At 42.7% G+C, this 16927-nt stretch overlaps 1 protein-coding gene across 4 annotated transcripts in view; it reads right to left on the minus strand.

Moving 5' to 3' along the window:
* Nucleotides 1-16927, minus strand: part of LOC134348631 (RNA-binding motif, single-stranded-interacting protein 1-like) — a 214486-nt gene that overhangs the window by 118654 nt on the left and 78905 nt on the right. For all 4 annotated transcript variants that reach the window (XM_063052318.1, XM_063052317.1, XM_063052320.1 and 1 more), the window contains exon 2: nt 13894-14066. In XM_063052318.1, the coding sequence (XP_062908388.1) occupies nt 13894-14066 (173 nt within the window). The remainder of the gene's footprint in view (nt 1-13893; nt 14067-16927) is intronic.

Here is a 16927-nt window from a genome sequence, read left to right on the forward strand (position 1 = left end):
GAATTCGCCGGAGCTGGCTGTGTGCCACTGGATTCTGTAGTGGGTTGGTGTCTTGCTCTTTCCCATTAGTGCTAATCTCCAGTGTTCGCCTGGTAGAAGACAAGCTGGGCTACTTTCATCTGCAGCCGCATAAAGTGAGGAACCGCTGCGGGCTTGTTCTTGCAGAAGCGTGGCTCCAGGACAATTTCCATGACACTCAGGGACATGGGCTATATTATTATTAATTTTTATTAAACTCTGGTTTTCTGCTATCATAATTATATGTGCTGTGTGACAGTTGGTACCTTAGCCCCAGAAGAACGCTCTTTCATTTGGCTGTATTCATGTATGGTTGAATGACAAATAAACCTGAACTTGAACAGAAGGCATGATGCTTTCCCAGTTAGATCCCTCATCATTCTGATTCGTGAATCAAGCTTATTCTATTTGCTTGATCATAAAGGACTACCAGAAGAAATGTACAACGTGTGAGATAATTGATCCTCAGTTGGAAAGATAATTCTTCACATGCAAAAGCAGGAAATCTTAAAGGTTAATTATCTTAACAAAGCAACATAAAAGGGTAAACTTAATCAAAGATAATTAAGTTACAACAAAGATGCATACCTGAAATTGCTGCATAACTTTATCTTAAACTTCAGCTCGTAAATCTTTGAACAAAGTGGCAGTACTTGGAAGCTCTTTTTGTAATTTGTAATTGTGTTAACAAATACAATAGTGGCAAATTGATTAATGTTTCATTTTCATACCTTATATACAATTCCCATTCTTGACTAGAAGCTAACCTTGTTATTTTGTATTTAAACATAATTAACTTCAAACTTTCTAAGCATCACATAGCCTCAGCTGATCCCTTAAAGCAACTTGAAGTGCATTTTTCATTGCTGTACCCAATTTACAGTGGCACGCAGAAGTTTGGGCACCCCTGGTCAAAATTCCTGTTACTGTGAATAGCAAAGCGAGTAAAAGATGACCTGATTTCCAAAAGGCATAAAGTTAAAGATGACACATTTCTTTAATATTTTAAGCAAGATTACTTTTTTTTATTTCCATCTTTTACAGTTTCAAAATAACAAAAAAGGAAAAGGGCCCAAAGCAAAAGTTTGGGCACCCTGCGTGGTCAGTACTTAGTAACACCTCCTTTGGCAAGTATCACAGCTTGTAAACTCTTTCTGCTGCCAGCTAAGAGTCTTTCTTGTTTGGGGTATTTTTGCCCATTCTTCCTTGCAAAAGGCTTCTAGTTCTGTGAGATTCTTGGGTCGTCTTGTATGCACTGCTCTTTTGAGGTCTCTCCACAGATTTTCGATGATGTTTATGTCAGGGGACTGTGAGGGCCATGGCAAAACCTTCAGCTTGCGCCTCTTGAGGTAGTTCATTGTGGATTTTGAGGTGTGTTTAGAATCATTATCCTCTTTTCATCTTCAGCTTTTTTCTTTAAACAGACAGTGTGATGTTTGCTTCCAGAATTTGCTGGTATTTAATTGAATTCATTCTTCCCTCTACCAGTGAAATGTTCCCCGTGCCACTGGCTGCAACACAAGCCCAAAGCATGATCGATCCACCCCCGTGCTTAACAGTTGGAGAGGTGTTCTTTTCATGAAATTCTGCACCCTTTTTACTCCAAACATACCTTTGCTCATTGCTGCCAAGAAGTTATATTTTAACTTCATCAGTCCACAGGATTTGTTTCCAAAATGAATCAGGCTTGTTTAGATGTTCCTTTGCAAACTTTGATGCTGAATTTTGTGGTGAGGACACAGGAAAGGTTTTCTTCTGATGACTCTTCCATGAAGGTCATATTTGTGCAGGTGTCGCTGCACATTAGAACAGTGCACCGCCATTCCAGAGTCTGCTAAATCTTCCTGAAGGTCTTTTGCAGTCAAACGAGGGTTTTGATTTGCCTTTCTAGCAATCCTACGAGCAGTTCTCTTGCTAAGTTTTCTTGGTCTTCCAGATCTCAACTTGACCGCCACCGTTCCTGTTAACTGCCATTTCTTAATTAAATTACGAATTGAGGAAATGGCTACCTGAAAACACTTTGTTATCTTCTTACAGCCTTCTCTTGCTTCATGGGCATCATTTATTTTAGTTTTCAGAGTGCTAGGCTGCTGCTTAGAGGAGCCCATGGCTGCTGATTGTTGGGACAAGGTTAGAGGAGTCAGGGTATTTATAAAGCTTTGAAATTTGCATCACCTGGCCTTTCCCAACGATGACTGTGAACAAGCCATAGCCCGAACAAACTAATTAAGGTCTGAGACCTTGGTAAAAGTTACCTGACAGCTCAAATCTCTTGGGGTGCCCAAACCTTTGCATGGTGCTCCTTTCCTTTTTTTCCACCACTCTAAAACTGTACAAAAAAAATAATACACTAATCTTGCTTAACATGTTGAAAAGAATGTTTCATCTTTAATTTTATGACTTTTGGAGATCAGTTCATCTTCTACTCACTTAACTATTCACAGTAACAGAAATTTTGACCAGGGTGCCCAAGCTCTTGCATGCCACTAACTGAGAACATGGGCATAAGAATAAACACATACTGCAAAATACGTTGTAATTAACCATTAAACAAATTAAATGATTCAGAATATATTTTACAAAGCAGGATTGGAAATGGTTTTAAATTGGGGTTGCTCAGCCACTGCAGAGTTTCTGAGCAGTCCCGATTTAAAACAATTTCCAATGCAGCCTTGTAAAATATATTTTTAATCTTTTAATTTGCAGCTCGACATTGATCCTGTTTAATGCAGTGTCACGCATCCAACTGGCTACCACCCCGTGAATTACTTTGTAAACTCACGGATGTCTTTCCTGAAAAAGTTCACATTTCATTCTCATCCACAATGAAGTAAATTGTTCATTTAAATATTTTTTCAGACAGGTCCACAAATTGGAACCAAAAAAAAGTGTGTGGCTGCATCACTTACACTTCAATGTATTGTTTCAAAACAAACACTATTTGAAATTCATTTTTTTGTTAACATTAATCTGAAAATGATCTGAACAAACAGCACATTAAAAAAAAATCTGGTGGGTCAGCTGTGGCCATGTTTGAAATCTATTTTGGCTACTAAGCTGATCTCATCAATATGGTATTAAGGGTGTTAAAACTGGTTTCAAAGTCAGTGAGTGTTGGAACAAAAAGAAGCCCCACATCTTTTCTGAATGTTATTTGGCAAACAAACACTGTTGACAAATCAATTGTGTATCATAAAGGTTAATTATTCTTCACACTGAGTTCTACATTTTCTTTCCTACAGTTCACTACAACATTGCATCATACAGTAAATATATAAGAAATACTTTCATTCAGCAAGCGTCCTTTCACTGAACAAGACATGTCAATTACTTAGCCACTTCTTCAAAACATTACAGGCACTCCTTTGTCCTTTTAGTTAAATATGGGGCCTGGCTCAAATATCTGAAAGACCAATTCAGATTACATGGGTGGCACAGTGGTATAGTGGTTAGCATGATGCTTTACAGTACAGGTGAAGGTTCAATTCCCACCGCTGCCTGTAAGGAGTTTGTATGCTCTTCCCGTGACCATGTGGGTTTCCTCCAGGTGCTCCCATTTCCTCCCACAGCCAAAGACAAACTGGTTGACAGGTTAATTGGTCATTGTAAATTGTCCCACGATTAGGTTAGGATTGCTGGGATGTGTGGCTTGAAGGGCCAACTTCACACTGTATCTCAATATAATTTTTTAAAAAATCTCAGTTAAAAGTACATTTATTATTGAAGAATTTATACTATATACAAACGAGATCCCTTACAACAGCGGTCCCCAACCACCGGGCCGAAAGCATATGCTACCGGGCCGCAAGGAAACGATATGATTTGGTGATAGGAGTCAGCTGCACCTTTCCTCATTCCCTGTCGCACCCAGTGTTGAGCTTGAACACATGCGAGGTCATTACCCGCGCGTCATCCGTGTCAGCGTGGGAAGGAGATCAACTCCCAGCTTGCAAATGACGGCAGGCTGAAAAGTTTGTTTGACATCTCTGCCGGCATTCCGGATCAAAGTCAAGGCTGAATATCCTGAGATAGCTACGGAAGCACTGAAAACGTTGCTTCCATTTCCAACATATCTCTGCAATGAATGCAACGAAAACTAAATTGCAGAATAGACTGGACATAAGGAACCCCCTTCGAGTATTGCTGTCTCCCATCACCCCTCGATAGGACTGTCTTGTTGCAGGGAAACAAGTATTCAGCCCAGGGTTCCCACTGATTCAGCGATATTGGTGCGTTGCAATGATTTTATATGTTCATACGGGGAAAATATGCACTGTGTGTTTAATATCCAAACATTACTTAAAATGTTACGATGCTATTGACTTATATAACAATACAACAATTACAGCACGGAAACAGGCGATCTCGGGCCTTCTAGTCTGTGCCGAACTCACCTCGTCCCGCCGACCTGCGCTCAGCCCACAACCCTCCATTCCTTTCCTGTCCATATACCCATCCAATTTTTCTTTAAATGACAATATCAAACCTGCCTCTACCACTTCTACTGGAAGTTCGTTCAACACTTACTTCAAGCTCCCCTGTCCTCCCCTGGTAACTGACTTATCACTATATTCATGCGAGGAAAATATGCGCTGTCTGTTTAATATTAAATTCGTTAGAGAAACCCTTTTAGAAACGAAATTGAGTGTATTAGCCACTTAGCACCTATATTCCGGTCGTGACTAACACCTCCCCCCCCCCAACAGAATCGCCAACAACGATTTGTGGGAAAAAAATCGGCACGTACACGCATGTGCGCTGGTGCCCATGCAAGGCTTCATGGTAATTTTAACGCAAACAACAGGAAAGTTAGTCCTGACGAAGGGTCTCGGCCTGAAACGTCGACTGCACCTCTTCCTACAGATGCTGCCTGGCCTGCTGCGTTCACCAGCAACTTTGATGTGCGTTGCTTCATGGTCATTGTAGTCTTTCTCAGGGTAAACACAACATATTTGACTGCTACTCTTGTCTGTCGGCAACCCTATCCCCCCCCCGCCACCCCAGTCAGCCGGTCCGCAAGAATATTGTCAATATTAAACCGGTCCGCAGTGCAAAAAAGGTTGGGGACCCCTGCCTTACAAGCAGACACAAAGCTAAGAAATGCAATAGAACCCATTAAAATGAAGTCTGTCAAACACCCACTGTGCAGAGAAAAAGAAACACAAATTGTGCAAACAATAAAATAAGCAAATAGCTTTCAGAACTGAAGTTCCACAGCCCCAAAGCCAGTCACAGTCGATTCAGGAACCTGCTACTTGCGGGCCACAGCCTCAGTTCAGCACAGAGAGGAGTGAACCTCACCTGGCAGCAAGCTGAACCCTGCCTCTGGCCCTGACACCCTGACCTTTTCAATCTGGTGCTTAAATTGTGAATATGCCAAAAACATTACAGAGTAGTGTTGGTTATTCATTAATTTTTGCTGATCAAAAGCACTCAGAAAACAAAACTCTTTCTCCCCCAACCGCAATGGCACTGGTAATATGTAAAAGTAATGTTTAATTAAATAATCTAAGACTCACTAATTTCATCCATAACATACACCTACAGCGGATTTCCACAATTCAAAATGCTATACTTTTACAAAACCTCGAGCCCCAGAAGTATTTAAACTTGACTTTGCTAAACTAAGTTTGACTGTTCTATCATAAAATCAATTTGCAGGTAATGTTTTAAACACTAGGGTGGCTGTTTGTTTGTTAGAGCCAACAAGGCAGGTCCAAATTTCATTGGGTTTCTCACATCTTTCACTAAAGAATTGGCTCGATTCCTGATGTCAGAAACCCGCCAGAATTGTACCAGATTTCTCGTCCTTCTCGAAATACACACCATTTGAAAGCAAGTGAATTTGCACCTACCCTTAAAAAGATAACCATCCAGACATGGAGCTGAGTTTGTCTTTGACAAGAACTTTCAATTCTAAAGCACATTAAAGACTTGGAGACCAGTACAAACAATAAATACGTTTGTAGATTATACCAACTACTGCTGACTCAGGTTAAGCAAGCAGCCTAGATCTGAACAGAATGCATAACAAAACATGTCCCTTTTCAGTAGACTGAATGTAATCCAATTTTGCTGGAGGATCTTACTTCAGGTGGGGCAGGCAGAAACTGATATAACATCATACTGCAGGATATCTTAACGCAGAGCATCAGTTGCAATTTACTGCTCTGGGGAAATACCTGGAAGAAAATAATAACATTGCTTTGTTTCCAGTCTTAATGATCTATTTCAGGACAACATAGATAAAATGCTGGAGGAACTCAGCAGGCCAGGCAGCATCTATGCAAAAGAGTAAAGAGTCAATGTTTCGGGCCGAGACACTTCATCAGATGAGAAGTCAGAGTAAGAAGGTGGAGGGAGGGAAGGAAGAAGTACAAGGTGGCCGGTGATAGGTGAAATCGGGAAGGGGAGAGGGTGAAGTAAAGAGATCCGAGGTCGATTGGTGAAAGAGATAAAGAACTGGAGAAGGGGGAATATGCTAGGAAAGTGTAGAAGACCATGGAAGCCCTAGCAACCCCGCAATCCAGATTAACCCTGACCTAATCATGGAAGAATTTACAATGACTAATCCAGCAAGTCTTTGGATTGTGGGAGGAAACTGAAGCACCCAAGGAAAACCCAAGCATTCCACAGGGAATACGTACAGAGACCCTATACACAGCAGCGTCGGAAATGAACTCCAGAATTCACTGAGCCGTAATACCATCGCACTAATGCTACGTGCCTATTTATTATGTTTGTATATGCAGAGTTGGTCTATTTTTGCACACTGGTTGTTTGCCAGTCTTTGCGTGTAGTTTTCCATTGGTTGTATGGTATGGTATAAACCCACCAAATGTTGAAAGGCCTCGACAGAATAGATGTGGAGAGGATGTTTCCTATGGTGGGAGAGTCTAGGACCAGAAGAGACAGCCACAGAATAAAGGGGCATCCTCCTAGAATATAGCTGAGGAGGAATTTCTTCAGTCAGAGAGTGGTCAATGTGTGGAATTCATTGCCACAGCTGGCTGGGGAGGCCAAGTCTTGGTTTAACTTTAAGGCAGAGGTCGATTGATTCCTGATTGGTCAGGGCATGAAGGGATACGGGGAGAAGGCAGGAGACCGGGGCTGAGAGGGAAGTGGATCAGCCATGATGAAATGGCAGAGCAGACTCGATGGGCCAAATGGCCTAATTCTGCTCCTGTATCCCATGGCCTTAAGGAATGCCTACAAGAAAATGAATCTCAAGGTCGTACATGGTTGCTTAAGTACTTAGATAATAAATTTAATATGAACTTTGATACCTACGACCCTCTGAGGAAAAGTTACCCCTTGGGCCCCTTTTAAATCTTTCCACTTTCATCTTAAATCTGTGTTTTGTACTCTCCTACCCTAGCAAAGACACTGTGACTGTACAGCTTTTCTATGCCCCTCCTGATTTTACACATCTCCATTAAGATCACCCCTCAGCCTCTCACTCTCCAGGAATTAAAAAAAAGCCCCAGCCAGTTCAATCCCTCCCGTCCCAGTAACATTGCTGTGAATCTTTTTGGCACTCTGTTCAACTGAATCGCATCCTTCCATTAGTTAGGCATCCAGCACTGCCCTCCAACCCCTTCAGCTTTCCAGGTTTCTGCTAACTGCTTCTCTTCTCCCAGCCTCTCCACCCCCGCCCCCCCCCTCAAATTATCTGTCACAATTCTAGACAGCAACAATATTAATTACAGGCATATTGTCCTTCAGATCAGATGCTAAATTGAAATAATTTAGCTCAAATCCTTCATGTCAGGCAGGATTAAATCATCCATCTTGCCTTCTCACATCTTGTTATGTAATATTTGCTCACATGCCATAAATTCTCTGCGTTTCCATTTACAAAATATGGGTGGAACTGGTGCTAATGAAGCCAAATATTTAAAAGCTAGGAGAGTGTCAGTCTCAAAAAAAACTTTAACTATGCCATTTCCATGCCAATAAAATGCTCTTGTCTGAACTTGTGTTATTTTTTTTTTAAATGTCTTTCCTCTCAAGGCAAAAGATAAGGGCTGAGAGGAAAAAGGATCAGCCATGATGAAATAGCAGAGGAGACTCGATGGGCCAAATGGCCCAGTTCTCCTCCTATATCTTGTTTGGTGCTGCAATTTTCTTCCTCGACAGATTCTGACAATTCCCTCTTCATGTCCTGATCTACATATTTCCTGAACTTCATCCATCCCTCAATGTAGAGGGAGCATCTAAAACGTGTAAATGTACAAGAATGGTTTTAAATAAACCTGTGAGAAATGGACAATGCAAGAGGAGAGAATAGGAAAGCAATGTCAAGGCTAAAATGGTATCAACTATGACCCTACTGAATGGTGAGGCAAACTCGAGGCGGTGACTCGTCGACTCCTGCTCCCACTTATGAGAGCACGAGTTGCTTGAAATGGAAGGCAAAGGCATAAAGATAGGGGTAAAAGCATTTGTGATATTGGCTAAACCATCCCCAGAATACTTCAAGGAGATCAATGTCAGAGATATTGCACGGCCTACGGGTTTCCAACTAAGGAAAATGCAGCCGGAGGGGAGGGGAGGGGAGCAGAGCTCAGCCCTCTCTGGTGGACAGTCGTTGCAGTAGGACATCTCACGAGGAGTACAACAAAATTGTTCATCAATTACAAAAGGTACAGATGGCATGGGTCTCATTCACAGAAAAGTGCAAACAGACACAAGAACTGGGGTTATTCTGATTTGATCTGGGCAATAGTGCTGCTGGGTCAGTGAAGAAAGCGGCCCAAGGCAAAGAGACGGTCCCGTACGTTGAAGGTGGAACTATCTCAAGCAGATCGGCGGCTTCAGGTTCACACTGACTATGAAAAAGTTCTGTACGAAGCCCGAGAGCAGAGCCAGATGAAGGGAAAAGGAGCAGAGGGCAAAGAAATTGATGTGCTCGCCAAATAAAAGAGAAAATAGAAAAAAGTGTGGTAAACATTCGCAGTGCTAAATAGATTCAGTTCTAAATGCCAGTTACTTCCCTGGCAACTCTACAAAGCTAAACCAAACTGTTCTCAACTTGGTGACATATTTCAATTAACTTTTTTGCTCTCTTATCTATCCCATGATCCAACTTCATTCAAACATAACTCTGTTACCTTCAGTTCACTCCTCATAAATCTCCCTCTTACTTTCATTAGCCCAAGTTCATCCAAAACTCTGCTGTCCAAACAGATAAAGGTTGAAGGGTTTCAGTCTAAAACATAGACTGTTTATTCTCTGCTTGATCCGCTAAGCGCGCAAGGTTACAAAGAACCTGATTTTGCCTGAAGAATACCAGGGGAAGATATTAGAACTTGTGAAAAGGTACCAGTGTTCTTTCAAAACTTTGTTTCCTCCAGGAATTCTGGAGTAGCATGTTCCAGTGAGGAAGAGAGACAAGGATGCACGTCATTAACATGAGAAATTCCACAGATACAGGAAATCCAAATCTACACAGAAAATGCTGGAGGCACTCAACAGGTCAGGCAGCATCGATGTAAATGAATAAACAGTCAACATTCCAGCCAAGACCCTTTATCGGGACTGGAAAAAGAAGAAAAGGGCAGGGAAAGGGGAAGAAGGGCAGAGGTGATAGGTGAAGCCAGGTGGGTAGGAAAGGTAAAGGGCTGGAGGGGAAGTAATCTGAAAGGAGAGGAGGATGGATCCTAGGAAAAAGGGAAGGAGGGGACACAGGGGGAGGTGATAGACAGACGAGAAGAGGCAAGAGGCCAGAAGAAATAAGGAGGGGGAAGGGGAAAAAAAACTTTTTAACAGAAGGAGAAAATAGCATTCATGCCATTAGGTTGTAGACTACCCAGAGGGAATACAAGGTGTTGCTCCTCCACCCTGAGGGTGGCCTCATCATGGCACAAGAGGAGGCCAGGAATCAACACGTCAGAATGGGAATGGGAGATGGAGTGGGGACGTTCAACGAAGGATGGCAAGTGGTACATTCTAATGAGAAATAAAAATACTGGGACCTTGGATGATGAGAGATGTTGCAAATTTAGATAAAAGAAAATCAATGCAGCTGCCAGGTTTAGGAAGATGAAATCAGGTCGGCCCCGTGAGGTGTTATAGAAGGCATGAAAGAACTCAAACAGGGAATCAAGGGGACCAAATGGCAATGACGTGTGTTTGGCGAGTAGGATTAAGTAATACATGCATTAAAAATAAGAGGGTAACTCAATCACGTACAAAGGAAGGAATTTATGCTTGGAGCCAAAGGAAATGCCCAATGTGTATTGTGCATGGATATTCACCAAGGAGGACATGGAAGATACTAAGATCAGTGCAGGGCAAGCTAATATTCTAGGACATGTTAATATTGAGAAGGAGAAGGAGACGGTGTCACACTCCTTGAAGAACATTAACAGCTCAGGGCCTGATGACATCTACCCTAGGTTAAAGCAAGGAGATGGCTAGGGTACTGACATAGGTCTCTGTATTCCCTAGCTAAAAGATGGGCTTTGTCACATGAACATTAAAACAGAGTAAATGTGTCCTTTGCGTCAACAACCAATACAATCCGAGGTGGTGCTGGGGGCAGCTCGCAGGTGTCACCACACTTCCAGTGCCAACATGACATGCCCACAACTTATAGTCTTTGGAATGTGGGAGCATCTGGAGGAAACCCACAGGGTCACAGGGAGAACGTACAAACTCCTTACAGAAACTGGAGAGAATTAAACTCTGTCTGCTGGCGCTGCAAAACATTATGCTAACCTCTGTACCAATTGGGCTGTCGAGAACTGAAGAGAAGCCAATATTGTCCTTTTGTTTAAGAGCAACATTGGGGATGGTCCAACAAATCATAGGCTGGTGAGTCTTAACTCACTGGTAGGGAAGCTAGTGGACAGCATTCTAAAGTGAGGGGCGCAAGGGGAAAGTTTAAAGGAGGAATGTGAGGCAAGACCCTGTCCCTACCCCAGCAACACAGAATGCTAAGCAATTAGAATGTACATAATTCTCTGTAACTTCCACCATCTCCAGTAGGATCCCACCACCAAGCACACCTTTCCCTTCCCACCCTCCACTTTCTGCTTTCCGCAGGGATCACTCCCTACGAGGCTCCCTTGACCAGTCATCCCTCCCCACTGATCTCCCTTCTGGCAATTATTCTTGCAAGCGGAACAGCTGCTACACGTGGCCTTATGCCTCCTCCCTCACTACCATTCAGGGCCCCAAACAATCCTTCCAGGTGAGGTGACACTTCACCTGTGAGTCTGTTGGAGTCATCTATTGTATCTGGTGGTCTCTCTGTGGCCTCTTCTATATCAGTGAGACCCAACGTAGACTGGGAGACCACTTCACCACGCGCCTATGCTCTGTCCACCAGAAAAAGCAGGATTTCTCAGTAGCCACCCATTTTAATTTCACTTCCCATTCCAATATGTCCATCCATGGCCTCCTCTACTGTTGTGATGAAGCCACAATCAGGTCAAGAGGAGCAACATCTTATATTCCACCTGGGTAGATGGCATGAACACCAAACTCTCCAACTTCCAGTGATGCCACCTTTCTCCTTCTCCATTCCCCATCCCCTTTTCCCTTTCTCACCTCATCTCCTTGCCTGCCCATTGCCTCCCTCTGGTGGTCCTCCCCTTTTTCTTTCTTCCATGGCCTTCTGTCCTCTCCTATTTGATTTCCCCCTTCTCCAGCCCCGTATCTCTTTCACCAATCAACTTCCCAGCTCTTTACTTCACCACTCCCCCTCCTAGTTTCACCAAACACCTCATATTTCTTCCTCCCCCTCTTCTGACTCCTCATCTTTTTTTCCCTCCAGTCCAGCTGAAGGGTCTTGGCCCGAAGCGTCCACTGTACACTTTTCCAAAGATGCAGCCTGGCCCGCTGAGTTCCTCCAGCATTTTGTGTGTGTTGCGTGGTGAATGGGAAGCAGATTACGAATACAGATACAATGATACTGATTAAGAGGCATATGAACATGCAGGAATGGAAGGATATGGATCATGGATGGGCAGAGGGAATTAATTTAATTTAATATCTGGATCAACAGAGACATGACAGGCCCAAGAACCTGTTTCTTTGCTGTAATGCTCAGAGTCCCATGATGAGTCCAAGGGGTCACAGTTTGAGGATAAAGGCGAAGACTGAAATTAGGAAAAACTTCTTCACACAGAGCGTGGTGAATCTGTGGAATTCTCTGCCACAGGAAACAGTTGAGGCCAGTTCACTGGCTATATTTTAAGAGGGAGTTAGATATGGCCCTTGTGGCTAGGGGGATCAGAGGGTATGGAGGGAAGGCTGGTGCAGGGTTCTGAGTTGGATGATCAGCCATGATCATAATAAATGGCGGTGCAGGCTTGAAGGTCCGAATGGCCTACTCCTGCACCTATTTTCTATGTTTTCTTAAAACCCAAACACTTCTACTAAACTATTGATCACCTGCTCAACTTTCCCAATCTTCAGCTCAGGGATTTGAGAAATTTGTTTTATAATCTCCACATTGAATTTGTGGGTGGTGGGGTGGAGATACCAAGACAATAGTGATCACTGTGACATTAACAGTCTCTAGCAAAGTGGCCCATGCACAGCATTAGTGTAGTTGAACGATGTGGCAAAGATGGCAATTCCACTGCCCACATCTCAATACTTATTTAAGTGCAGATATCTCATTCACTGCTTCTTACTGTGTTTCATAAAAAGGAATTGCTTCCTAAACACCATGGATGAAGTTGGCCTCTAAGAGTCCTTCTCTCCACCCCTCTATCTTTTTCATAGCGGTTTCTCCTCTCAATTTTACTTCTTATTTCATTCTAATAATATATTGGGTGACGTGGTGTCGATATCTCTCTGCCAAAGGAGGTGTAAGGCACTCTTTCCCTCCGTTAGCCTGCAGGTCATCCTTGGGCAAGGTCTAGTACTTGCTTAGCGCTACGTGTGAGCAGCAGGTACATATCATAAGTCTTGGTATGTGACCACTGACGCCAGGCAGCCAATCTCTAAAGAGTATTGACAATGGCTGGGGTCATCCATCTTGGAAAGACACTGCCCAGTGAAAGGCAATGACAAACCACTTGTGTAGGAAAAAAAATTGCCATGAACAATCATGGTCATGAGACCTTGATCACCCATGTCAATACAACATGGCACACAATGACGATGATGGTGATATTGAATTTAAGATACAAATTTGTCCATGGACATACAATGTGTTTAAGGATTAAATTTTCCTTGCAATGTAACAGACCTCTTAAGGGCATATTATTATTTTGTAATGCTTAAGCCAATTAAATCAAATTATTCAATATCGACAGTGTATGTCAAGATGCACGAAAGCTACACAACAATGCAAAGTAAACACAATCAAAATGCAAAGCGAGTCCCAAAGCAGTATTTATCATCTGTCTGCAAAATGAACCCAGATGCTCGTGTCCAAATTAGTTCTAGTTCACCCTCCCTCACAAAATGATACAGACAAAATAAGCTTTATTTGTTACATGTACAGTACTGTGCAAAAGTCATATATCGCTAGGGTGCCCAAAACAATTGCACAGTCCTGTAATAACTTTATGTATTGCACCATATTACTGCTGCAAAAAACACAAATTTCATAACTTATCTAAGTGATGATAAACCTGATTCTGATATGCCTCTCTTGTGGACTGAGAGTGGGAAGGGGGCAGGGAAAGGGGAATCACAGTTGGGAAAAGGGGAAGGGAGAGGGAGAAGGGAGGGAGCAGGAAGCACCAGAGAAACATTCTGTAATGATCAATAAGCAATTTGTTTGGAATCATTTGACCCTGCCTGGTGTCTCAGTACCTACGCCAGCCCCTGTTTAACATGCAATAAAACATTATCAGCCGTGCAATAATGAATGGAATTAAATGGTTGAGGTAGGATTCCAACAATACTTACGGCTGGCAGAGCTTGACCAGATCTTGGTCAGTGGTGCCTGGTGGCAGTCCTCTGATGTAAAGGTTTGTCTTACTAAGCTGTTCCCACCCTGCATTATTGCTGCTACTGTTATTGTTGCTGTTCGTGAGGGGACTGGGTGGAGCCATTGGATGTGACGTGGGTGCACAGGGAGTCTGCAAAGAGAAAAAAATATATTTTACCTCAAACTTCAATTTACCTATTTATTAAAATCAACAGGCAAATGACATATTTCTTATACTACCAACATATTTGTATGAAGATTCTCAACACTTCATGCAAAGTTTTCATCAATATACAAAAATCCTATATCATATATCCACTGCTGCTAAAATTGAAGTGCATTAATTAAGGGAATACTAAACACCAGAGATTCTGCATATGCTAGAAATCTCCTGCAACACACACACAGTGCTAGAGGAACTCAGCAAGTCAGACAGCATCTATGCGGGGCATTACACAGTTAAAGTTTCAGGCCAAATCCCTGACCGGAACTGTTATGGAATGCAACTTTAAGCCTCCAAGTTTGGTTTGTGATTCAGATGATAGTGTTCAATGCCTTAAAATTCACTTGCACCAAACATAAAATTTACCTCTCCCCCTCCACCCTGCATTACTCCCATTCAGTTCAAAAGTTCTCCAAAACGCTGGTGAGGCTGCACTTGGAGTATCATGTTCATCTTTGGTCATCCTCCTTAGGAAAGATGTTATTAAACCGGAAAAAGTGCAGAAAATATTTGCAAAGATGTTGCCTGGACTTGAGGGGCTGAGTTACAGGGAGAGGTTAGACAGGCTTGCATGTTTGCTTTGGAGCATAGGGAACTGGGAAGTGATCTTATAGATGAGTATTAAATCATGAAGGGCATTGATAGGGTGAATGCACTCAGTCTTTGTCACAGCTTCGGAAGTCATGATCTAGAGGGTAGAGGTTAAGGGTGAGAGGGGAAACCTTCTGTAGGAAATTGAAGGGCAACCGTTCTCTTACACAAAGGATGGTGTCCTTTTGGAATGAGCTGCCATAGGAAGTGGTTAAGGCAGGTGAAATAACAGTTGGTCATGTTACTTGGAATGGAAAGGTTTCGAATGGGATCAGCTTGCATGGGGCACCTTGGGCAGCATAATGCCCCAACCGCCAATTCTGTGCTGTGTAACTATGACTCTCAAAACTCATTCTCAATTGCACATGTAAAATGGCATTTGTTGGCTAAGTTAGATAGCTCCAGAATTAATGAGAGCAACATACCGATTTCCTACTTTCGGTTCATTGTTATAAATTCCACATCAAACTAGCACCGACTACTTTAGTGCCGGCAAGTCGTAGCATCAGTTCAACCTCACTCTCATCTCCTCAAGTTCACCTCTACCTTACAAAGTGTGTGCACATTGGGAAGATCTGGCTCCTTATTTTGAGACATGTGTAATGCCCTAGGAAAGGTTTCACTGTTAAAGTAATGGTTTCCCTGCAGCAGCAGTGTTTAGGTTATGACTAGAGATAACGGGGGTTTTGGAATGTGCAGCATCCAATGAGGGGAGGTTCTTCTTTATTGTGTGCCTTGAGTGAGAGATTTGTGGGTTTTTGGTTGCTGGAAGACGGAGAGAGAGGATGTCAGAATGGAGAGGTTGTAGTCTGTAGGCCTGAGTGGACTTAGAATGGGGTCAAGAGTCAACAACGCCCAGGAAAAAAGTAAATAAATAAATCGATGGAGGACTAATGGACAGGAAACTGTGAGCTCCAACGTGCACATTAGGCTGTTTCATTAAAATGGGCCCTTTTCTTTTTGTTTTCTTTACTAATCTCTAGTTAAACTAAGAATTATAAAGCTAAATCGTTTAATTGCATATGATGCACTGTCTGGTATTTCTTGGTATTGATTTGTAATGGAAGAATACATCACGCAGCATCCACACCAACAAGATTTCACCAGTTTGGCGGGGGCAGTGACTGCCTCCCCCTAGACTAACACAGCCGCTGAACCTGGGCGTTACAGATGCTTATACACACACACACACCACTCTTTTGCGTGAAGTTGCCATTGGACCTCCAGACATGCTGAGAAGATATTCAGAAAGGGAAGTTTGAGATAAACTGCAACAGTCAATTCCCAGAGACTTGGTTCAGCACATGATGATGCTTAGTGAATGAATCTTCAATCTTACTGCACAAAGCACCACATTTCCATCACACAGCTAACAACATTCTTTTGGCTTTTAACAGATCAACAGAAAAGTATAGGAGCAGAATTAGGCCATTTGGCCCATCGAGTCTGCTCCGCCATTCCTGTCAATGTGAAAACAAATTTCTACAAATTGGTCTAAATTTATTACAATTATTAAACACTAAATAATTGATCGCATAAGCATTCACCCCCTTCAAGTCAGTATTTAGTAGCTGCATCTTTGGTAGCAATTACAGCCTTGAGTCTGTGTGGATAGGTCTCTATCAGCTTTGCAAATCTGGAGACTGCAATTTTCCCCCAATTTTCTTTGCAAAACTGTTCATGCTCTGTCAGTTTGCATGGGGATCATGAGTGAACAGTCCATTTCAAGTCCAGCCCCAAATTCTCAACTGGATTCTGACTTGGCCAGTCCAGGACATTAACTTTGTTGTTTTTAAGCCATTCCTGTGTAGTTTTGGCTTTCCACTTCGGGTTATTGCCTTGCTGGAAAACAAATCTTTTCCCAAGTTGCAGTTCTCTCGCTGACTACATCAGGCTTTCCTCCAGGATTTTGCTGCATCCATTTTACTCTCAATCTTCACAAGCCTTCCAGGGCCTGCTACAGTGAAGCATCCCCACAGCATGATGCAGCCACCGCCATGCTTCACGGTAGGGATGGTGTGCTTTTGATGATGTGTGGTGTTTGGCGTATGCCAAACATAGCATTTAGTCTGATGGCCAAAAAGCTCAGTTTTGGTTTCATCAGACCACAGTGCCTTCTTGCGGCTGACTTCAAAGTATCCCATGTGCCTTATGGCAATCTCGAGCTGAGAGTTCATGTGAGTTTCCACCACCCCCTC

This window comes from Mobula hypostoma, chromosome 6 (genome assembly GCF_963921235.1).
Source record: "Mobula hypostoma chromosome 6, sMobHyp1.1, whole genome shotgun sequence".
Lineage (NCBI taxonomy): Eukaryota > Metazoa > Chordata > Chondrichthyes > Myliobatiformes > Myliobatidae > Mobula > Mobula hypostoma.